The following is a 25413-nucleotide window of genomic DNA, read 5'->3' as shown; positions in this document are numbered from 1 at the left end:
TATATTTCTCCACGTTGACATTTGTGCCCATACTGTGATGATAACACAAGTTGTTCCATGTTTTGTTGTCAGATGACCTCACAACATCTGGGCTCAGTAAATATTCAGCATGGTATGAGGAGTCCTCAGACGAGGACCCCCCTACTGTCACCCCAACTCCAGTGTATGGGAGTCCAGAGCACACCAACGGTCTGAGGGGCCTGCTGTCCCCCGAGCCTCTCCCCAGGCAGCCCTCTGAGGGGGCACTCCCCCTGAGGGAGCCAGCCAGGCCACAGGCTACTGACTCTGGGGATGAGCGTGTCGTCTCTAGCCACCGGTCAGAGGTCATGGAGGAGCTGGACTCTGTGAAGTCTGAAGGATCTGAGCACACTCAGTCACGCTCTGAAGACCGTCACTTTGACCATCTACTCAAACTTGACCTAGGGCACAGCCCAGCTTCCCAGCAGCACCATTCTCTGTCAGAACATGTTTCCTCAGAGAAAGGAGAACAAGGGATTTCCCTGATAAGCAGTCTTGATGTTGATGAGAAATCTGCTAAGTCACCATCCCCCATCAAAGAGCGATCCTACACCCCTGAGTCTGATGTCTTGTCATCAAAGGGTGACTTTTCAGCCAAGGGTAAGGATGCCTCTCCTCCTTCAGCTGATGGTTATCATGAAGACTTTGAATTCTCAGTGGAGTCGTCACTCAGGGAGGACAACCAAGGCTCCAAACCTACCTCACCATCCCACCAAGAGACCAGAGAGGCTTCCCACAGCAGGTCACCCTTCTGCAGTAGTGAGGAGGAGATCGGTAAGGAGCTGAGTGGAAGATCTGGAGCTACTGGTGGCAGTCCTCGCTCTGAAAGACTTCTTGACCTGCAGAGCCAAACCAAGGATTCCCAGGTCATTAGTTCAAACCGCTCCCCAACTATCTCCCCTTCCCAGACCCCACCTTCACCAGCACTGGATGAAATGCCTAACTTCACCATTGGAGACAGGGTTTTAGTGAGCAACGTCCAGCCTGGTACGCTTAGATTCAAGGGCCACGCCAGCTTTGCCAACGGCTTCTGGGCTGGAGTGGAGCTGGACAAGTCTGAAGGAAGCAACAATGGCACCTACGATGGGGTGGTGTACTTTGAGTGTGAGGACGACCATGGCATCTTCGCTCCTCCGGACAAGATCTCCCGTATGCCAGAGAAGTTTGAGATCGACGTGGACACCACAGAGGACGAGGACTCGTTCCTTGACGACCAATCTGAAAACGAGCCAAAGAAATGCAACTTTGAGGAGAAAATGCATGAAAGCAGTCTGCAAAATAAAAGAGGGGGTGTATCTCAGAGTTATCGTTCTGGAGACAACGGACCTACTGATGTGAATGATGATTCAGCTGAACACCAGACAAACTTGATAAACTTACATGAGTTCAAAGAGGGAGAATATTCAATGTCCAATGAAAGAACCAAGACCATCATTCTGGACTTTGAAGATGTACCTACCAGTCTCTTCATCACTGACATAGACCGTAAGATAACTCTTGATGAGACCTCTACCATCATTGAGAGCAATGGCCTAGATGCCCATCAGAAATCTACTCCAGAGCAGACCGTGGGGAAAGACACCCTCAGTGCTTTTGCAGATAAGCTCCTCAACAACTTCATGAAAGACGCTGTGAAGCAATTCGCACAGATCAAAAAGGCCAAAGAAGAGAAGATATCAGCTCTTAATCAAATGAAAGATGACCTTTTTAATGAAGAGGGTAGGGAAACGGTCTCCCAAGCTCACGTTGTGGCACAGAGAGATGGTCTGCCCTTCTTCCTAGATGGAGACCAAGAGGAGCAAGTGTCGTCTCCAGAACTCTGTAACCGGCCGGTGAGTTTTGATCCCATTTTAAGACCGTTATAGAGTAAATGTTCGAAGTGTTTAAACATACAGTATTTTCTTCAGATAATGTGATAACCTGCAATCACATCATGTGTAATGCATTTCATTTATAAATGATGATATTTTCAGCTAAAGTACTTCAAAGAGCTGATTTGTCTTAGTAAATGATTAAACAGAACTGATGACATTGCTGTAGGGGAATGGAGCAATAATTGAGCTTAGCAGCACTGCTGATAACCATCCAGAGTTGATTTGACCTCAAAATACCCTTTTTGTGGATTTGTTTGAGTCCAAAGGTCAAACAACAACTTTGACCAACATGCAACTACGCTGAGTGTATAAAACATTATGAAAACCTGTACTTTCCATGACAGACTGACCAGGTGAATCCTGGTGAATGCTATAATCCATTGTTGATGTCACTTGTTAAATGTAGATGAAGGGGAGGATATGGGTTAAAGAAGTATTTTTATGCCTTTAGATAATTGAGACATGGATTGTGTATGTGTGCCATTCAGAGGGTGGCTGGGCAAGATAAAATATTGAAGTGCCTTTGAAAGGGGGTATGATAGTAGGTAGCAGGCGCACTGGTTTGTATCAAGAACTGCAACCCTGCTGGGTTTTTCGCGCTCAACAGTTTCCCGTGTGTATCAAGAATGGTCCACCACCCAAAGGACATCCAGCCAACTTGACACAACTGTGGGAAGCATTGGAGTCGACATGGGCCAGTATCCCTGTGGGACACATTGTAGAGTCCATGCCCTGATGAATTGAGGCTGTTCTGAAGGCAAAAGGTTGTGCAACTCAGTATTAGGAAGGTGTTCTTAATGTTTTGTACACTCTGTGTATATCCAATTGAATTTGGTGCTCTGTTTTCTTCTGTTCTGTAAATATTTATGTCAGTAGAATTAAAAACTTTCTTAGATTTTCTTAGGGTTTTCACTTAGTGACTCTTGTCCTTACTCTGTATCCATAGGAGAGTCCAGTGTTGGGGGCTAGTGGTCAGGAAGAGTTGACCAAGCGTCTGGCTGAGCTGGAGTTGAACCGGGAGCTGCTGGATGAACTAGGGGATGAGCAGGACTGGTTCGATGAGGACTATGGCCTCAGCTCCCGTAGAGAGCAGCAAAAACGGAAACAACAGCAGGAGGAGGGGCTGTCAGTAAGCTTGGCTGACCAGGTGAAGACCCCACCCAGACCAGAGCTGCCCCGGCAGCCCAAGCTCCCTGAGCAGCCTGCCATGGTGGTGCCCCACTCCGCCCCGAAGGTGGAGAAGCTGGTCGACACTGCCACCCAGGAGATCTGGAACCAATGTAAACTGGGCCAGGGCACACAGACCCTCACTGGGCTTCCAGTCCCTAAGCCTTCAGAGGAGTTCCTGGGATGCGATGGCAAGGGCAAGGATCGAGAAAGTCAATGTGTTCGCAGCTACAGACAGGTAAGGACACATTGAAAAGAGATGACCCATTTCATGTATTGAAATGTATCCACTGACATTTGCTTACTATCTGCAGGCTGTATATGACTTAACATGGGAGATCATCCAGGAGATCTTTGCGGAGGATCCTAACGCCCATCAGCCTCAGTGGGTCAAGCCTCGACGCATGAACTCCTCCTACTTCCATAGAGTAAAGAGCCCTGGCGACATCACCAGAGTTCAGGTGTGTATGTGAAACCGACGTCAGTGTGCTGCTAACAGTATAGCTTCCTCCACTGTCCCTGTTCCATACCAGGCTCAAACGAGTGATGTTCTGCTCGCAACACACATGTGACCGCCCTCCTTGACAACATACCAAGCAATTGAGCTATAGGAAAAGCTCTATATCGATGGCTCCATTGGCAACATTTCAAGCTAGCTGTGGAGTGAGCTTACGCCACATTCTTAACTCTTGTTACATATGCCATGCTTATGGTGCCATCTAAAGTAAATTCTCGTCTTCCAGGCGTTCATCACCACAGAGGTGTTGAAACTGTATAGCCTGAAGAAAGACCTGAACCAGAAAAGAGATTGGCAGAAGATGCTGAAATTCGGAAGGAAAAAACGGGATCGAGTAGATCATATTCTGGTAAGAGCATTAAACAGTGAAGCTTTAGGAGTGACTCGTTCTGAATTCAAGAGGTCCTTTTATTTTATGAATTACCCAACTAATGTAAATTGTATTTTCTAGTAGTGAGATGTCTTGTGTGCATTTTCAGGTCCAGGAGCTTCATGAGGAAGAGTCTCAGTGGGTGAACTATGATGAGGATGAGCTCTATGTCAAGATGCAGTTGGCTGACGGTATCTTTGATGCGTTGATAAAAGACACAGCAGAAGTTCTCACACAAATTCAGGAGAAGAGATTGAAAAGAGCCCTTTCCTGAGCTTTTAAGCCTCCATTGTAAACCCATCTTCCACCAGACAGTCCCTCCCACAGCCAACGTGCCAATGATCTCCAGATGCCTTCATTTCAGTCAAACTGGTACCCCTTTGCAACACAGCTTTGGACTAGCTAATTGTGGATCTACCACGTCTTACACCAAACATCTTTGATCCAGCCTTCAACCAACACGTAAAGCCTCCCATGCTGGCTCCCCTGTTCATGTCCAGTCAAAGATGGAGTGGATCTCGTTTCCCATTAAATCCATCAATGCTGCTAAATTGACTGTTCCATGGCTCATGAACTCAAGACAGTATTGAGGAGCATTCTGGGTCATCTAATAACAGGTGAAGATGAGAAGATTATATATAAAGTGTGGAAGTCATTGGGGTTATCAGATTGTATAAAAATGAAATATTTTGCCTTTTGTATTGTGCTATTTATTGTATGGAAATTATTTGATTATGGTTTTGTTGTTGAAAGCAAACTTGCTGTTAACAGGTTTCAAAACAAAGATTATTTGAGCATTTTGTAAAAGAATGATGAAATAACAAAGCACAAAAAGAAATGTGAATGTAGAAATGGCAATACATTGTATAGGGAGTGAGTGAAAAATAAATTAAAATCTACCTTTTTGTATTTAATATTTAAGAATCCAAATATTAGTAATTGATGGGTTTAAACACTGTCCTTTTTCTTCCATATTTTTGCCTAGTAACTAGTGTATTGGCAATGAAAACAGATGCCTAGAGGTTCTACCTGGTTAGATTGGAAACCAGCCTGTCACGCTGGATTCAAGCCTTAAAATTAGCCTTTTACCTGATTCGGTTAAAGTGCCTCTTTTTGTTCTGTATGATTATGAATTGCCGCACTCAAAAGCAACAACACAATTTACAGGCCTTAGTTGATGTCTCTACTCTTATGTACCTCCTTTCTTTGAATGATATTTACATATACAGTACATACCTTTTCATAAATACCTAAAGGAAAAGTATATTTCCAACTGGGTTAAACTTCAGTCTCTGCCTTGTTCAGTGTCTACCTAAGTATAGTTCTAACCAGAGAACACCTTTTTGAAATCCCCCATTTGCCTTTTGCTCACAGACTGTCAGTATTGCATTTCTAATGGTTCTAAGGTAGCATGACTCAAATGCCATTTATAGTAGGTAAATATAGTATGTCACTGATGATGCACTTCTGATTTACTGCAATGGAACCTAGTGTTCTCTCCATTCGTCACGTACACAATGGCTTTAGCAGCATGGTAGCAAGTGTGAGTCATTGATTAATTTGTGTGGGTGCAAGCATTCAACAACAATGTCCAAGGGCTTATTCTGTCCTCTCATCAGTAGATACTTTAGTCCAAGAATGCTGGGATGTACAAATGAATTTACCATGCACAGCGATGCTTGTCAATTGTAATTTTGGTTAGACAAGTGACCTTAATGGTGGGAATGAAAGTAGTTTCCATGCCAATTTGCATTTTACAACCACTGTTATTTTACCAGAAGGAGTGAATAAACTGTTAACCGTCTATTATGAATTTGCATTTTACCACCGCTGTTATTTTACCAGAAGGAGTAGATAAACTGTCTATTGTGAGACGTTGGATTTTACATTACCCTTTGATACCCAGTTCTCCATGATATGCCTAATTTTGTGTGGAATGAGAAAATAGTGATGTGATTTAATACCTAGTAAATTAATTTCCACAAGGCTGTATTGCAACACCTTCCCCTAGAATGGTGAGACAAATCTGAATTGATTGTACCTGTGGAGAAATATGAATTGATTGTAGCTGGTGGATGTAATGTCCCATTTATAAATATGCAGTATTTGTTGGTTGGGTACATTGTTTTATGTTTGGATCATACAAGCCAGCTTCGTAGTCTTGTGGAAAAACATTGAGTTGCAATGTAACCAATACGCCTCCAGACAGTTTTCAGACTGCTATCTGTAGTAGGTTTGTGTTGGCCCTTGCTGTAAAGATGGGTATTTTAACTCCAAAGCAAAAATGTATATTATGCAACAATGGTTTGATAATGAAATTGAGTACACTAGAGATCTTTTTGCATCTTTTAAAGTGAATATTTAGAATGTACTACTGTCAGGGATGCAGGTACACTAGACTTGTAAATTGTTTTATGGGGTGTAAATATACTAGAACAGTTCCCTGTTGGATCTGACTCACTGAACCTGGAAGATTTTTGTAAAATAAACATTGTTCACATTGCAGATATGTATATAGTATACATATATTTTAACTAAATTGAACTTTGAAATTGTAAATAAAGCTTTATTTCCAAATATTAAATGTCTGCTATAACCTGCAAAAATCATGCCCAGCACAGTGCCTCAAGTATGTTTGGCCAAATGTGGTTTTCCTTTTCATTTTTTTTGCCTTATTATTTTTCCCAATTTGAGTGATTTGCATAAGTGTATTATTATAAACAAAACTGCAGGACATCCTCACTGTGTCCTGTTACACCCTGAGTTATACCCCACACGTTATCACAATGCTGACTCTTCACCTCAGCCTTTGATTGTCATTATTTTGTGGAAGTAGAATATGACAAGCATTAATATACAGGAAAGCTCATACATTGAAAATGTAACCCATACAATTTACTTTTATAAAACTGTTCAGAACCAAAATATAACTCAATATTACTGAGTTACAGTGTATATAAGGAGATCAGTCAATTGAAATAAATTCATGTTAAATCTAATCTATAGATTTAACATGATTGGGCAGGGGTGTGGGCCTGGGAGGGCTTAGACCCACCCACGGGGAGCCAGGCCCAGCCAATTAGAATGAGTTTTTTTTCCCCCACAAATGGGCTTTGTTACAGACAGAAATACTCCTCAGCATCCCCTCCCCCCAGACGATCCCGCAGGTGAAGAAGCCAGATGTGGAAGTCCTGGGCTGGTGTGGTTACACGTGGTCTGCTGTTGTACGGGCGGTTGGACGTACTACAAAATTATCTAAAATGCCGTTGGAGGTGGCTTATGGTAGAGAAATGAACATTACATTCTCTGGCAACTACTATGGTGAACATTCCTGCAGTCAGCATGCCAATTGCACGCTCCCTCAAAACTTGAGACATCTGTGGCATTGGGTTGTGTGACAAAACGGCAAGTTTAAGTGGCCTTTTATTATCCCCAGCACAAGGTGCACCTGTGTAATGATCATGCTGTTTAATCAGCTTCTTGAAATGCCAAACCTGTCCGGTGGATATTGGCAAAGGAGAAATGCTCACCAACAGGGATGTAAACAAATTTGTGCACAACATTTGAGAGAAATAAACTTTTTGTGCGAATGGAACATTTCTGTGATCTTGGGTTACAAATTGGTTTGTTCAAATCCTGGATTGGAAAAAACTGCCTGATATGTCAAGTCACGTGATAAAGACAGATGCAGCTGGTAGTGGTTGATTGGCCAGACAGTATGGAATAGCCACAAAGTAAATATTTAACAAGAGGGTTATTCTTGATAGAAAACAGAACTAGCAAGTCAGGCTGTATCAGCTATCTGAACATGATGTGGGAGGTTACAAATGAATACATTGTATCAAATATAGGCCAATGGATGTACTTTGGACGCCACAATTCTTGGGGACGTTACAATGTATATCTACTGTCTGTTGGCATCCTCCAAAATCAGGATGCTGATTAAAATAAATTGCGTTCCATAATCGAGGTTCAAGAACAACTATAGTCAATGGAATTACTCTGTCTTACTTTATGAATTTAGCAAAATGACTATGATTTAGCCCTGCTTCGGCTGGCGGCGAGAGGTTGGGGGAGGGAGTTGGACGAGTGACAAAAGTGAAAAGTTTATCACTTTCTTATACAGTGGTTGCCTTTGAGTTGCTGGCTGTCAGAAAGAAAACACTCGAAGATGGCGCGGCGCTGCTGCCGTGCCACGTCTCGGTTTACAGGGGAAATACATACACATTTGAGAGAGTCATTCATATCGACGATTGTCATATTTGTGTGTTTAACTTTTCCTTTTACCACCGAAGCTGGCTTGTACACCGCTTCTGATCAGATAGTAATCTTATCCCCGGATAATGTGGACAGCGTTTTGGTCAATTCCACCGCCGCACTGGTGGTTGAGTTTTATGCCTCTTGGTGCGGGCATTGTATTGCATTTTCTCCCGAATGGAAACGTCTCGCAAGAGATATTAAAGGTTGGTATGCATTTTAACGTAATAAACATTTTCAATGTAAATTTAACGGGTTGTTAGTAAACCAATCATAATTGACTGGTCGTGGTGTGCATGGGTTAAAACAATACATATGTTCTTGCCATGTGTATCCCTAAATTTGTCTTCATTTTGCATGTTTTGTTGTATGCCCATCGAACTTCAGTGCAAATTGAGGCAGTGTGCAGTAACCAGTTCAAAAATAGAATAATTGATTAGTAGACTTAAAATTAATTATATACTTTTTTAAAAATAAAGTAATTGTTTTAATTTACTCCTGTATTCCACTTTAACATGTAAAAAAGCTATGTGATTCTGACTGGTGAATTGAGAACACACCTTGTTGTTTCCCACAGTACAGACAGTTTCTCAGCCCCCCCTTCCCCCTTCCAGAAAGCAACCTCTACATGTGATTATTGGAGCATATGATGTGATTTAGGAGTTCACATTCTGTCCATGTTTCATTGCTACTCTTGTTCAAACACCATCCTTTGGAATCTCAAATGAGAATACGATCTGACATTTCAGGCCTCGGTCTATAAGCAGGATCCAGTTAACTATAACAGGAAAAGAATTCCATACAATTAGTTTGAAATTGACATAGTTTCCTATTGGCAGCAGGCCCGAACACAGAAAGGTTTTAAGGCCTCAGATCTAGAGAGGGCATGACCCACCAGCCTCAGGCCTGCTTTCAAACTGACTGTACAGAATACTTGTAAATGCTTAAGAGCAGTAATAATAAGAGGGATATTTGCTACAAAGATCAAAAGCTGTTTTGACTTTTGAATTCCTGCATATAACCCTTACTGTGTAGAGTAATGCACTTTTGGTGCATTGACTTTGACACTAATTATCTCTCTCCCCAGAGTGGAAACCTGCTGTGGATTTAGCTGCCATAGACTGTGCTAATGAAGATAATAGGCCGATTTGTTCCCGTTTTGGTGTCAAGGGGTACCCAACACTGAAGGTACTTCAACTGTAATATTCCACAAGCCTTGTGGATTTTCAGTCTTACCTCACCGGAACATGTATCCAATGTTTAGAAATGAACCGTATCTCACAATGACCGTGAGTCATTATCAGCTATTTTTACTCTGAAACTTTTCCATATATAAACTCATAACCCCTAACAGTGTTACATTTCAGTCGTGTTACATTTCAGTCAGCAATGCACTCACTTTAGATTAGTCAGCAATAAGTCTGTTATTTTTCTCCATTTCTGTCATCCGGTGAAAGTCAAATGAAAGAGATCATTTGTCTGAATGAATGAGAGAGCTGCAACATCTGCAGTTGATTTAAAGTATGAAGGGGTTGTGGGGGAAGGGGTGTCCCCAGTTCCTCCCAGTGGTCAACATGCGGCCACCTGTCATCTGATCCTCTCTCTCTCTCCCTCTGACAGTTCTTCCACGCTTACTCCAAACCTGACTCCAAGGGACAAGGTTTCAGAGGTAATGCAAATGTTCCGATAATTCCTAGGGCAGATGGTGATGATATGAATGGTTAGTATGAGAAGTTAAAACAAACAATGTTCCGATAATTCCTAGGGCAGATGGTGATGATATGAATGGTTAGTATGAGAAGTTAAAACAAACAATGTTCCGATAATTCCTAGGGCAGATGGTGATGATATGAATGGTTAGTATGAGAAGTTAAAACAAACAATGTGATCCATATCCTCTTATTAATCCTGTGTACCTGAATGCTCCCAGAGGGTCCTCGTGATGTGAGGGGCTTACGCCATAAGATCATTGAGAAGATGGAGACCCATGAGGAGCCTTGGCCCCCTGCCTGCCCCCCTCTGGAGACCGCTAGGTGAGGCAGCCTCTTCTGATCATGTCAAACACCCCCGGAGCTCACACATACAGACAGTACCGGTCTCCAGCAGCTGAATCGCGAGATCCAAGTAGCTAGCAGACCACCTATGAGTAGCTCGCCAAACAATTCTAAAAGTAGATGCACATGTTCCACTGCACGCTGTCATAAATATATCTCACAAGTATCAGACACAGTAAACTCCCAGCTACTACCTAATCCACGCAACACTGGCATTATATGCCAATTTATGCCACCCAAAATGCGTACCGGCATCTATTTCAATCGGCACAGTCAAGCACTGACTACTGGTTACACACAAAGTGATAGACAAATGCCCACACCACACAGCACAAAATGGGCAACATTGCTGGAAATGTATTGGCAGTTATTGTGTTAGATTTGGTAGTGTATTGGCTTAAAAAGCCAAATCTAACACAATAACTGCCAATACATTTCCAGCAATATTGCCCATTTTGTGCTGTGTGGTGTGGGCGTTTGTCTATCACTTTGTGTGTAACCAGTAGTCAGTGCTTGACTGTGCCGATTGAAATAGATGCCGGTACCCATTTTGGGTGCAGGTAGTGTTTATATTCAGGTGCAGGAGCTCCACAATACTTCTTAGCTAATATTCTATAAGAGGAACAGGAGCTCAAGCAGTAGAACATTTGAGGTGCCGGTACTCAGCTCCCAAGAGGTCCTGCCCAAGTCAAGCACTTATCGTGAAATGTGAGTTTAAACGATGGTTTGGAGCAAATCTGTGCCATAAATCCTAAAAGGTTAGCGTTTGAAACAATGGCCAGGTAAACAAAACCAAAGCATAGATACCTTGTCCATAGACTGCTTACAGGGTAAGGAAACCAACATGTCATTTGGGAGAAATATCCCTTTAAGGGCCTATCCCATGTGTCATTTGTGTTACGTGTCAATGCCCAGATTGTGCTGCTGTTCACTTCATAGTCTTAATAGAAATGTACTCGATGTTTCAAACGTCAGCTTTTATGGAAATGTTGTGGTCACTCTGTAGAATGTGTTATTCTCTTCTCTCAACAGCAAAGCAGAGATTGACAACTTCTTTGAGACTAACGGTGTGGAACACCTGGCCTTGATCTTTGAGACCTCTAACTCATATGTGGGCAGAGAGGTAAGAATTTATTATCATCAGTCAAGCTACATGAGGGAAATGGATTAGAAAAAATCCTGGGGGTGATCAAATAGAAAATGTTTTTAATAGACATGTTTACCATGTATAAAGCTACACAGTGGAGGTGTCATAATACCCATAAAGCCTAGCGGTCAAACAGGGAAATGGTTCCAATCATTTTTCCCATAGGGGATTTTAGAAACACTTAAAATAAGGGCTGTGTTTGGTAACACTTTACACTTTACTTTACATAACTTGTCATAACCTGTTATAATATGATCATAACACTGTCATGACATATATTTAGACCTGTTGTGACATATTACCTTATTTTATGGCTGGTGATGACACCTACGTAAGGGTGAAATGCCACAAAACCTAGCACACAAGGCAAAACATTCCATTACACTATAGCCTACGTGTCAACAGTATGTTTGTTATATCATTTTTTTTATTAACCATGTTATCATTGTAACATGAAATGGTTAATCCAGAGGATTTTTACCTTTGCCTCGATTCGGCAGTCCCGTCCAGATCATCATGGCATTTCTTGACCTTTATAATAGCCACATTAGCAGCTAATTAGCATTTCATTTTTGTGGGGTAAATACAGACAAATATATTGCTAAAAGTCACCGTGTCCTAGAGAGATTTACATGGTTATCAAAACGTCACTCCAGGGTAAGCCTACACGAAGCACAGCCCTTATTTTAAGTGCTTCTAAAATCCCCTATGGGATAAATGAATAGTGGAAAACAATTGGAACCATTTCCCTCTTTGACCGCTAGGGTTTATGTGTGTTATGACTCATACTGTGGTGCTCTATAGTACCATGCAAACAATATGTTGAATGTGGGACTGTATCAACAAGAGTGTGTCACTATGTCAACAGTGTACTGGCATGTTTAGTACAACCAGTTGTAAACAACATACAGACAGTGGATCATTACTGTGTTGGTTTGTTCTTCCTCAACAGGTGACTCTGGACCTACTGCAGTATGAGAACATAGCCGTGCGGAGGGTCCTGAGGACTGAGGAAGCCCTGGTGGCTAAACTGTGTGTGACTGACTTCCCATCCTGTTACCTGTACTATCCTAGTGGGAACTTCACCAGGCTCCATGTGTGAGTGGCTGTTTGAATACCATCACAATATATGACAGAACTGCAGATCACTTTAGCCATCTTCAGTCTGGATACTAATGTACCAACTCGTCAAGTGTTTTTCTTCTTCTTCAGTTTTCACGGTTCAATAGGCAACAATCTTGTTGCGAAAGGCTTTATTTCAGTTGTGTTATCCACAGCTACGATAGGATGTCTTTTAACATCTGGCCTCTTAATGGGATCATGGAATTAAAATAAGTCATTATTCAATATCATAGTACTTTGTATGATGATTGCTCACCCCGTGAATTAATCTGCGTTTTCTTTCGCTTTGTTTTGCTTATTTCAATAACTTGGCACGCAAGAGGAGTCTTTTTAGTTGACAAATGCAAAAAGGAAATTATTTATTGCTAATTTATTTATTCCCCCTCCTCTTCCCGAGCATACAGAGGGGTTTTTAATTTCTTGCATGAAAACAATGGCGTTCTTTTCCTGCGGTTCACCTGCCAAGCCACCCCAGCCTCGCCTCTCGCTGCGACAGATGGTCGCCCATCACAGCTGAATGCGCGATTGATCCAGGAGGGGTGGGGAAATGCAGTCGCACATCCGTCATGCGTGTGCCTCTCCCAGGTGAACGCAGCCCCTCCTCTCTTCGACGCGCCTCTGTGCTCTGGGGAACCCACTCTGTGCTCTGGGGTGGGCTGGACGAGCTCAGGCCTGGAGCAGCATCTTCCTCCTGCTCTCATGTGCTCTGGGGGGTTGGCTGGCTGATGGGGACAGTGGGAGGGGTAGCAGTGTTTTTGTTCCATTGCCAGGGTTAGTGGAGAGGGAAATTATCAGCTATGGTATCTCAGCACCATCTGTTCAGCAGAGGAGAGAGGAGGCCATAAGGACTTAGTGAGGGGACCAGGGGCCCACCTGTGGCTCCAGTTCCACACTCTACTGTGGTCTGATGAGGGCAGGCCCTGGCAGAGGCAACCACTTGTATCCTATTCCTAGACAGAGAAGCTAAAAAAGCGTATTCTTCCACTGTAGCTAGAATATACTGTGAGGTTTGTGTTCTAGTGGGAAGATTTTTCACCTGTTTCCATGGTTAAAATCATCCTGTTGCTGAATGCCAGTTCAATGGAAATGCATCAGTCCTAGATGTGAAACTATCTGCTTGGCTGTCTTCCAGACAAAATGAGGCCCGGACCTTCTACACCTACGCCCTGCAGAGGCTTCCTGGGGTACTGCGGGCCGGAAATCCACCACCAGTGACCTCTGACCTCTTGAAAAACACAACAGAGGACCAATGGAGACCGTTCAACAGGTAAACCACTTTAACTCAACAAAGCTGTAAAAAAGTTCCTATTTTGGAGGGGGGGGGGGGGGGGGGTATAAGCCTTACCAATGTAACCCCAGTGATTCCATGACAAAAATGTTAAATTCTGTGTGTCAGGTCTGGTGTGTATATGGCAGACCTGGAGTCTACTCTGCACTACTCTCTGCGCTTGGAGCTGGCAGCTCACCCTGTCATCAAAGGAGAGGCTCTGAGTGCTCTACAGCGTTACATCTCAGTACTGGCCAAGGTGATTGGGCAGGTCTACTCACCCCCTGAGACAAACCCTACCCATACTGAACACTAACCTCACATACATTCATCCTCTGTTCGTATCGAACACCCTGAGGAAAGGGCTGTGTAGTAAGGGTGACACGCCACTAGAGGGAGAGTGAGACAGTGTCGGATATCAGTTGGGAAATGCACATTTTTCTGCATGATTTAGCTGTACAGTTCTAAAATGTAACTTCGCTTTGAAAAATATAGCTGAAAATATGGTCCCTAATGCATCATGATAATTAACAATTGCTCTCTTAGTACTTAGATATATACAATATTAATAATGGTACAACTATGTAAAAACTACAATGTTACATATTTATTACAGAAGAAGACGTTCACAATTATTTGGGCACAGTAGGAATGACACCTTCAATGTCAAACCCATATTTGGAGGCCATTGACTTGACAGGACCCAAAAGGCTGTCTTGGGTATCATTTAAATACTTAATTTGCTTCCCTGGTGACTAGAGCGTGCCAATACCCCCTACTCATTTTTTTTGTATGCAGACGTACCGTGATTAGGATTTCTTTGGACTGTGTCCCCTCCTCTCCTCCCATCTCTTCCTTTCCCGGCGCGTAGCCTACCCAGAAGTGTGCCAGGGATCCTTTTGATTAGGCCCAGGATGATGGTATGTCACAACAAACTAAGATCCTTAACTTCTAGAGTGACTGTAATTGGATCATCCTGAGAATGAGTAACTGTGTACAGAACCTACAGCTGGTGTCACACCGATGACACACCTTGACACACTCCGTTGTCAATAGAATCTGTGGTGTGCTGTGCAGTGCTGCACCCACATCAGTGCATCTCCGTCCCAGACAGGATGTAAACAAGTTATATTTTCCTGCACCGTTATATTACTAGATTTACTGTCTTATCAACCAGAATCCGGATTTATGAATCCTTATATGTATATGAGGATAAAAAAAAAGTGGATCTGGGACGCATGAGAGCATTACAAAGAGGTTCTCGGATTACCGTTTCTATCCTGCTTTCTTGAAAGAAGCCTCCAGCAGTGATGGAGGGAGGGCCAGGGAATTAGGGGAACTTGAGCCCAAATCTTGCTGTCCTCCATCCCAAATCCAGCTGTCCTCCATCGCTCTCCTGTGGTGCCTGCCTCAGTGTGCCCATGCAAAGATTAGCAGTTATCGGAGGTGCATGGTGGTGGAATGTGGCTGTGGCAGCTGCTTGACATCAATGATACTGTATAGGTAGCCCACCAACTCCACAGTAGAACACAGGTCTTTGTTTGTCAGGCTTTGGCTGGGCTGTGGGTATGACACTTAGGTCCACTCGGCTGCTGCCACAGTGGGAGCAGGGGAGCAGTTAGGCAGATTTTACTCAGTGGCATGTATATTGGTCCCGGAGGTCAAATGAGGCAGGATTAAAAGGGCTTCCCCGGGCCAGGCCGACAGATGCATTCTCTTTTGAACGTCTCTCAGAGGAGACTGCGGTTTCTCAAGTGCTGATACTAATCGGATTTAAGATGACATATTGCCGTGGTGAAGTGAATTGTCATGGTCCTCCGAGAGACGGGGGAGGGGGTGTGTAAGGTGGGGGCTCTGATAGTGGTTGGGGGTACACTACCAGAGAAATCCTTCATAATGGGGATACTGTATACTGTAGCGTTGGTTCATCACACTTGATATGTTCATGAAACTTCTGCCCATCAGTGACCTCTGCCAATACATCAGACAATGTACTACTGATTTCCAAGCCAAATATGTTGGCCTTTGCTTATGATTCGGGAAATAGACACACAGGTGGAAAGCCAAACATGCTAAACGTTTAGCTCTGGTGAGCAAAGCGCATTAGTATCTCCATCCCCAATTTCCTCCCTCTTAGATTCAAATGTGTGTTAATGAGCTTTTCACCCTGGTTAATGCCCAGTAGTCCCCAGACCTGGGCGTCTGTGCCGGATGGTCGCTAAACCAATTGTCGTCCTCAGTAGCAGCAGCAGCCGGGGGACCTCCTTTTGAATCTTGTTAAAACCCCACCTGTAGTACGTGATTGGGTATCTGTGTCTGTGAATACCCAAACACCATATTTTTGGTTGAATGTCTAAGATTAAGGGGAGCAAATCAAAGCCTGTGTGGGGCGCAGGGGTTAAGTACATCTCCAGGAGCCTTTTTAAGTGGGCCTGGTGTAATGGAGATCCAGTTAGAGTGATGAATAGAATCCTGCGCCAGGCACCCAAACGCTGCTGAACAGATGGCCAGGGCAAATTGAAAAGACTCTGCAGCACAAATCAAAAAAGGTGCACTTCTGGGATGCTGGCACCCCGGCCGGGCTGGGCCGGGCCCCTGCCTCTGTGTCTCACTGATGGGTTTATGCCCCTGTGCCGCCCAAGGAAGCAAAAGGTCAGCACTGGCCCACTTTCAGGTCCACCATATTAACACTGCTGGATGTTACTACACTGACTGTTTCTTTCCTCGTGTGCTTTATGCAACTGTGGGCGTGTGTGTACATGTGATTTCATTGTTATATACTGTCTCCTCATAAGTAGTCACTTTTTCATGACTCAATGCCAGAAAATGCTAATGAACTTAAATGGTCCTTCGTGACTGAGACATCTTACCTCTGTTTTGAATGGGATGAGGTTGCCATGACCACCTGCTGTTTATTTGGTCGTAACTCAGCCGTTAGGGTGAAATCCAGCCCAACCTGTAGGATCTAGTCTTCACAGTATAATAGTGTGTCCTCCAGGGTGGCCGTTTTAGGAGTTCTTTAAGGATAGGAAGTGACTTTACACCTCCATTCAGCTGACAGTCTTCTGTCACCACCGTCTGAAACACAAGGCACTGGGATTTCCTCCCTGCCTTCCATAGTGGCCCACTGTTGGTTGCAGTGTCATTTCTACACACGCCATGTTGTCTTGACAACTTCAGAGGTTAGAGAATGGAAACGAACAGTACGAGAGACAATCCTGAAAAATTCAACAGTGACTTTATTACACGTTAAGAACTGCAAAAGCAGTTTTAGGTTCAACTTCGACCCTCAGACAGATGACATAACAGATGGATTTGGAACTCCTAGTGATAATAACCTATTACCACATGGTCAAAAATATGCTGTTGAAGAGTCTATTGTATTAAATGTGAGGAGAGTTAATGATGATGTTTAACTGTAATGTTGTCTTGGGCAGTACTTCCCTGGTCGACCTGTGGTGAGGAACCTGCTGAAGTCAGTGGACACGTGGCTGAAGGGTCAGAACGACACAGAGCTCTCTTACAGCTCTCTGAGGGACGCCCTGGACAACACAGCAGAGGTGAGGGGTCAACCCAAAGCCACCAGCCAATCAGACAAGCTTGAGGCAGAACCACCCACCATATTGTCAATGAGCCAGAGTTTTTATAATAATTACTGAAATATTACAGGCATACTGCACACAGGGAATTAGGTTTATGTAATGCTGTATATTCAGATATGTTTTGATATGAATCTTTGCTCACAGTCTTAACTGGAAAATGTATGTGAAGTTGTCTTTGGATGAAAGCTTGCATGCCTATAGGTTCACAAATTGGACCAGTCACTTAGTGGCATCATTAGCTTTTAGCAGCCAAATCAATGAATCAATGAGGAGGTATGAACCAGCTCCCCTAAGGAAATGGACTGATGTCTAACAGTATATGCACACTGAATCTTTACTATTGACTTCAGAGTAATTCTGTCAATCATAGACTCAGCAATCCTGGCCAGTGGCAGGGACTATGTCAGGAGAAATATGCTGTTGGAACAAACCACGTTTAACCAGTGTTTCCTCCTTCTGACCTGAATACACTCTCTCCATTGAAGCAATCCATTACCTGGAATTGACATGATATGGAATGAGAATAGTAAGGCACAGAATGCTCTACCACTTAACATGGTCCCGTGGTCCCGTGTGGCTCAGTTGGTAGAGCATGGTGTTTGCAACGCCAGGGTTGTGGGTTTGATTCCCACGGGGGACCAGTACGGAGAAAAAATTATGAAATGTACGCATTCACTACTGTAAGTCGCTCTGGATAAGAGCGTCTGCTAAATAACTAAAATGTAAAAATGTAACATGAAATGTTGCAGTAAAGTAGATTGCAGATGAATTCTCCTCCATGTACATGCTAATCTTGTTGTTTACATGAATGTAACCAACCTCTAAGAATCCTCAGATACATCTGTTTTCCATGTAACCTGCTCTGTGAGAAGAGTGATCAATGGGGCCATATCTTGAGCAGTGTTTTAAGTGTCAATACATGTTTGTGTGTGATCAGGTCCCCGATGCTGCTCTGCCTGATGGGGTGAGGTGGGTAGGCTGCCAGGGCTCTAAGCCCCACTTCAGAAGGTATCCCTGTGGCATGTGGATCCTTTTCCATGTCCTCACTGTACAGGCCGAGGAAGCTGCTGGCAAAGGTAGAAAGAAACTCACTAAGCAACGGCTGTTTATGTCTTTATCATCACACTATCAGTAAACTGTTAATTCAGTATGAATGTTCCTGGGACAATGGTAATAAGTGAGAAAGTGTTGCTAGATTCTAAAACAAACCCTCCTGCCTTGTTAGCCCGTTGCTTTGGCCTGTAGAGCCCATCGTCGGGTAGGAAATTGGCCAGAAGTCAGCAGCCATCCAGTCTTGGAGGAGTGGGTGTGCCCAGGCGATGAACCATGACACAAGTGTTTCCAGTCTGTTAGAACTCCTATGGCTCTCTGGGGACAAATCCTCATAGTGCATTGAGCCAGTCAGAAGCGTGTGCAGCATTTACACAGAGGCTGCTGCTTTCAATGCAGGGATATGGGGCAGCTAGCGGATGGTAGCAGGGAGGGGGGGGCGACTGGGGACAAGTGCTTTGTAAACAAATTTGCCTGGAATGTTTAGTGGAATGTTTTGCATTCACCTGATGTGACCTCACACACTTGCACAAGGACAACATTTAGACTCACACACACACACACAAGTACGTTCAGTGTTAAATTCCATTAGTAGCCTATACAAAGCATTGTTATTTTTTTGGTTTTGTTATTAGGTTTGTTTTCTTGACACACCACCAGCTGAAACAGTCCCTAATTATGGGTGGGTAAAAAGGGATTTCTTTAGATTAGTGGTTAGAAAAAGAGGCAGCTGACCAGCACTCCTCTCCTGGAGGGGTTAATCCCAGGGCTTATGGGTAGGGGAGGAGGGTTCACATAACCTGCAGATGGGCCACCAGGGGACCAGGGGTGTCCATCTGGCCCCCCGCGGATGGACCTCTGGATTAGAGCTCCACCACGGCTCATCTTTGAGCAAAATAAGGCTTTACTTTAGCAGGGCATGAAACACAACAACCTGCATCAACAATATCTGCACTGGTACTGTGCTGTTACTGACAGTGACATCTGCAGACTTGGTTGTTCTCACAGCATGTTGACTAAATACTGTTATTCATGGTACATCACAGCACCGTAAGAATGCAAAGGAGACTGTTTGTATGGCCTTGTTGCCCTGTTATTAACCACCCATGGTTTAATACTGGAAAAGCCCTCACTCCATTGTAAAAAATGTTTTTACCTTTAAGCCTACACCTTTAATAACAACGGGCAACAAAATGTAAGGGAGCGTTGCAACTTTTTTAGTGTGCCAAACCAATAGCCCATACTAAATGTATATGAAAAAAACTATATACAGACATTGGTTGCTGCGATTTTATAATGTACAATATTAGACTACTTTTCAATAGTACACATCATGCTGAAGTGCATAACAAGTATGGTTTATCTTGTTGATGACGTCATCGTTCTTCTCCCCAGATCCCCAGGAGGTGCTACAGGCAATGAGGTCCTACGTCCACAGTTTTTTTGGATGTCGGCCGTGTGCCACCCACTTTGAGAACATGGTCAAGGATAGCATGTCCCATGTGGGGACGCTGTCCACAGCCATGCTGTGGCTCTGGTCCAGCCATAACCACGTCAACAACAGACTGGCAGGTAAGGACACATGACAAATGTTACTGTTACTTCCATAGAGGATGATTGATCAGCTGTCTATAAGACTGAACCTCCAACACATACATCATATGCTAATTATAATCAGTATAGAATATGCATATAATATCATATTAATATATGAAATATCTAGAAGAAAAATAGAAACGTCTCCCTTAGTGGTCACCATTGTCCATACAGGAGATAAATGTGGCCCTCACAGGCCAGTAGGCCCTCTCCTACTTTCCCCCCTAGAGGATCTCTTTCAGCCTCTCACTCCTTTACACAGGTCTCTCCTTTACAGAAGGACCACACCTTACTTTTTTGGTGGATTCCTCCCCCAAGTGTCCCGACCCTGCTCCTTGCCCCTAAATCCCTATAATACCCCCGGAGATCCTCTGGGCAGACACCAGCTGTCCCCCCTCGCTTCTCTCCCCTGTCTCTTCCTCCACTGAGATTAGCCCTCCTTCCAGGAGACTGAGATTCCCTGCCCCAGCCTGTCTTCAGCTCATTACAGGTCAGCCGTAAATACTCAATCTGTGCGCTTAACAGTAGTGCTAAAGACTACAGTCTTGTTTGTTCAATTTTGGCAATTATTTGTTTCTATCCTTTGGCAATGTTTTAATGTCAAATGTTTTATCCATTCATATTTTGTGAAGATGGTCAAGCCCATCTGTGGTACTTAACGTTTTGACGTCTGTGTCATTTTAATGAGGGCTATATGGCTGCTGCGTTGGCCTCCCTCTGTTTGGGCCATCATTTGAGTTTATTAGGCACAAGCCTGTCATTACCACCTCACTTTGTTTAGTCACTTTTCTCTATGGTGGTGGGGGTGGCTCCCCCATCCTCAATCTCCTGGACAGCCTGTGTCCTGAATAACAGGGTGCATCCCCTTCTGGGCCTGTCCCTGGTCCCCAGACACTCCTCCCTATTAGGACTAACTGTCTGTCCCTCCCCAGAGAGTCATATCCTCCGCTTGACAACTGATATGGCAACAATCTCCCAGAACGGGGACCACCAGCCCAGGAGGAGCCCAGAGGCCCCGCCTCAATTCCCAAGATGCTTGTGACAGCTGGTGGCACACGCCATGTCACCGGCATCACGCCTCCCTCTGTTTTGTAATCCCTCACCAGGGTGGTTCAAGTTGTGGGGTTTTGGGGGCAAGTACCTTAGGGTGTGGGGTGGGCTGAGCTGTGGGGGGAGGGGAGGGGGCAGGACTGTTGGTAGCAATGTGTAGCAGTACCTCTGTCGGCCCACCCCCCTCAGTGACCCCTCACGCCTCTGCTTCGCATCCCAGTCTTCCCCAGGGGGAACATCCTCCCCTCCTCCTCCCTAAAGTGGGGCTCTTTAGCAGCTCCCCCCATCGTCCTTTCAGAGGCAGCCATGCATGAAGTAGGCCCAATTTGTAAAGCAGCAACACAATTAATTTAGCTGGCACAAAAGGTCCCCGAGCCAAGCCCGGCGCAACCGCAGACCTGTCCTGTTGTCAACAGGGTGAGATAGAGACTCATGTCTAAAGACGACAGAGCCACGGGCCTGCCAGGGCTCGGAGATGCTGTATGGAGGATATCACAGTAGTGCTGCTGGAGACTGGAGCAGCTCTATAGGGCGGCAGGTAGCCTAGTGGTTAAGAGCGTTGGGCCAGTAACCGAAAGATTGCTGGTTCGAATCTCGGAGCCGACTAGGTGAAAAATCAAAAGTCCTGTTAGTTACTCTGGATAAGAGCGTGTGCTGAATGACTCACTACTGTAAGTTACTCTGGATAAGAGCGTGTGCTGAATGACTCACTACTGTAAGTTACTCTGGATAAGAGCGTGTGCTGAATGACTCACTACTGTACGTTACTCTGGATAAGAGCGTGTGCTGAATGACTCACTACTGTACGTTACTCTGGATAAGAGCGTGTGCTGAATGACTCATTACTGTACATTACTCTGGATAAGAGTGTGTGCTAAATGACTCACTACTGTACATTACTCTGGATAAGAGTGTGTGCTAAATGACTCACTACTGTACATTACTCTGGATAAGAGTGTGTGCTAAATGCTTGAAATGTACTGTGTGCTTCAGAGCATCACTATGCTGATCTACCAGTCCGTCTACACTGCCACTGCTCCTTTATGTCCTGTAGTGTAGATCTCCACATTCACAATTAGTGGCGAAGAAGCTAGTTTAAACAGTATTTATTTATACTCTTGAGTATTTATTCAGCGCTATGAATGACATTTCCTAACAAGCCTTTGTTACAGTATCAGTATTGGTACTATTGCTAAAGTCACCTCTGAAAATGATAGGCAAGGTGATGAGAGTAGACACATCAGAGGCATGTCATCACAAGGGGACGGGATATGAAAGCTGTCACGCTGGTAGAATGTATAGAAAGGGGCCCAATCCCAGCAGGACAGGGTAAAATTGATGTATCTTTTATGTAAAGTGCTGTATGCAGATTACATGCACACATGCATATGACTGAGATGAATCTGGGGGAGAGACGATAGATGTAAATTGACCGCCCTGTAAAATGACAGAACTGCTGCAGCTTTGACTTTCCTTCCGCATGGGCGTCGCCAAGCAATTTATTAGCAGATGCCTCCATTTGGGGGGCTAAAGAAAACATGTAAAGCAAAACAATTGTAATTCATTAAAAGGAGAGCTCCCCTCTGGAGGTGCCCGCTTTCATATTCAATTTAGCGATTGGGCCATCTTCAAAGGGGTGTGGAGGTAAGGGGTTGGGGGTCTGGGAGAGGTTCGGGGGGAGGGGGAGCTGTCCGCATGGACCACATCTATTATCTGGCCTCTGGGACATCCCAGAAGCCCATTGATCATTGTTAGACCGTGTCACACTGTCACATACTCACACACCTAGACATCACACACACACTGCACTTACTGCTTATTATGAGCCATGTGGGGGAATGGATCTAATGTATTCAAGCAGCAACACAGATTCTGCATACAAAAATATGTATTGGTATCAGTTTGGTTTTATTGTGGGCGATCCAGTATGTCATCATTGTGTCCTTATATGGAACCAATCTGTTTTACCTAATACATTTCAATTTCCACCGAAACAGTTTGCCCTCTCTACATGACTGGGTTATCTGTAATATCATCTCAGATGAGTAATCACACACACCCATCCTAACTGTCATATTCCTTCTGACCAGGTGCTCTGAGTGAGGATCCCCATTTCCCTAAGATCCAGTGGCCGTCCCCAGAGCTGTGTCCCAGCTGCCATGGGGTTAAGAATGGAGAACACACCTGGAACCAGGAAGAGCTGCTCACCTTTCTCCGATCCCACTTCTCCTCTGAACACCTCCTCTCTGACTACCTGGAGAAGGAGGCCCAGCTCTTCAGCAGGCAGAAGGAGAGCCTGGTTGCCAGGCAGCAGGAGCAGGAGGCCAAGAGAGGAGTAGAGAGGAAGGCCAGGGAGGCCTTGGTCGAACCACCTCCAGGCCAGGAAGAGGAGGAGGAGGAGGAGGAAGAAGATGAGGAAGAGGCTCAAGAAGAGCCAGCAGCAGCAGCAGAAGAGGAGATGGATCAGAGGGCAAGAGGAGAGCAGCAGGGGGGTAAGACCTCTGAACCCCCCACCTGGGTAAAGCCCGAGGCAGACGTGTTCCACCAGTCCCAGCGCAGGCCCAGCATTGTGGGGCTGAAGCTCAGGCCACCCCAGGAGGAGATTGTGGACCTGGACTCCTTCGTCAACCAGCACTACAAAGCCAAGGCCCTCCGCGCTGCAGCCGCAGGGTCCTCCCGCGTCAAACGCAGGACCCTGCAGAGGCAGGAGGAGCTGCAGCCTGGAGCCGGTCTGGAAAAGGGGCCAGGGCTGGGGCTGGGGGTGCAGCCCGTGGAGCCGGAGGACTTGTTGGGGCAGCGCAACACTCTGCAGAAGAGAATCCTGACGGGCCAGTACACTGGGTCAGAAGAGGAGGGGGCTCTGGAGATGTACCCCCACCCTAACAAGAGGCGCTGGATGTCCTTCCTGAGCGTGGGCTTCTCCAGACTGGACATCAGCCTGTGTGTGCTCCTCTACTTCTTGTCCTCCATGTGTCTGCTGGCCATGTACCTCTTCTTCAAGAACCGTCTGCGGCTGCGCCGGGCCAAGGTGGCTCTGCCCTGAGTTAATTCTGCCTGTGGCTGCACCGGGCCAAGGTGGCTCTGCCCTGAGTTAACTCTGCCTTGCTGTGCTACTGTAGATTTACCCATACATGTGACAGTGATGCTGTGGTCAGTTCTTAAACCATCCAAGTGAAGGATCCGTAATGTTCCGCATTAATGGATCACTTTGTGGTGCATGCTTCCGGGATAATAATTTATGACGATTTATGCATTTTATTTGTGCCTTTTTTGACCACTTGTAAAGGATTAATTAAAACTCGAGGAAATTAATGTGATTTTGATGATTTTGTTTTTAATATTTATTGTAATTTTTAGGCTATGTCTAAAGCCATATTATAAATGAATTCATGTGAAAAGGAATCACTATATAGTTTTAATATAAAAGACAAAGCTCTTTCTCTTACTGTTACTTCCAGCTGTGTACTCTAACAACTATAGAGAACCATTTTATATTCTTAGAATGAAATCAATCTTCTATTCAAAAATGTGATTTTTACAATGAGAAATGTGCCTCGAATGAAATTTTGGATTAACAGTGCCTGAAAGATGATTATCCATATTAATTTTAGCATTAAGCAAGTGAATGTTTCCAAATAAACAAAGATGCCATATGATAACAAATACATAGTCTGTGGTCAGAATTGTAGTGCTCAGTGTTCACACTATAGAATTAGAGCTAATTCTATGGTTCACACACATTCCGTTCCACAGTGGTCTATGTTGACTGACTATGCTATGCTATTGTCTGATTGGCTAGGACATCTTACATGTCCCAATTAGCTTTACACAATAGAGTTTAGACATTAATTAAATGTTTTGGAGCAGCACCAGTTAACAGGATACAAAATAAGGAGGATAGAGGGCTTTGGCTGGTGCCCATTACATAAAACTTACTGGTCTCAATCAACTGGAGATAGTGTTTTGTTTTGCTTATCTCAATCAATAAAATTATTTTTGTTAAAATTGTGCATTGTCACGATTGGTCACTTGTTGACTTTGATAGTTTTCCTTGGGGCAGGGGACACTGTTACAGTGTATATTCTAACTGCTGTTCTGGGGTTCTACATCTATAGATGAATGGAAACCACATGTACATTTATCATCAATATCCAAAGTACCTGAGATGTCAGATTATGCTTTCTCTGTCCCTCTACATTTTACCACTTGATGTTTTGCATCAGTTCAAATGAATAACATTGAGATGTTTTGTTTTTCGTAAGGTGGCGGGGTAAGGAGTGGTGGTTGTGGGGGTGGCTGTAGGTTAAAGGAAAAAGCCTGTT

At 44.4% G+C, this 25413-nt stretch overlaps 2 protein-coding genes across 6 annotated transcripts in view; both read left to right on the top strand.

Moving 5' to 3' along the window:
* Positions 1-6525, top strand: part of LOC115192488 (centrosome-associated protein 350) — a 40083-nt gene extending 33558 nt beyond the window's left edge. For all 5 annotated transcript variants that reach the window (XM_029751053.1, XM_029751056.1, XM_029751054.1 and 2 more), the window contains exons 33-37: positions 73-1850; positions 2839-3297; positions 3374-3520; positions 3803-3925; positions 4056-6525. In XM_029751053.1, coding sequence (XP_029606913.1) covers positions 73-1850; positions 2839-3297; positions 3374-3520; positions 3803-3925; positions 4056-4220 — 2672 coding nt within the window. In that variant the 3' untranslated portion in view covers positions 4221-6525. The remainder of the gene's footprint in view (positions 1-72; positions 1851-2838; positions 3298-3373; positions 3521-3802; positions 3926-4055) is intronic.
* A 1291-nt stretch (positions 6526-7816) lies between these two features.
* On the top strand, positions 7817-25099 carry LOC115192487 (sulfhydryl oxidase 1). The gene is made up of 12 exons (XM_029751050.1): positions 7817-8409; positions 9291-9391; positions 9824-9872; positions 10134-10236; positions 11290-11380; positions 12357-12502; positions 13659-13793; positions 13923-14052; positions 17231-17353; positions 18333-18471; positions 19841-20017; positions 23182-25099. The coding sequence occupies exons 1-12, from the start codon at positions 8118-8120 to the stop codon at positions 24132-24134; spliced, it is 2439 nt and encodes an 812-aa protein (XP_029606910.1). The 5' UTR covers positions 7817-8117; the 3' UTR covers positions 24135-25099.
* Positions 25100-25413: the final 314 nt, after the last annotated feature.

The sequence above is a fragment of the Salmo trutta genome, chromosome 4, assembly GCF_901001165.1.
Source record: "Salmo trutta chromosome 4, fSalTru1.1, whole genome shotgun sequence".
NCBI lineage: Eukaryota > Metazoa > Chordata > Actinopteri > Salmoniformes > Salmonidae > Salmo > Salmo trutta.
Note: the sequence above shows the minus strand (reverse complement) of the source record. Positions and strands in the feature narration are given on the sequence as shown.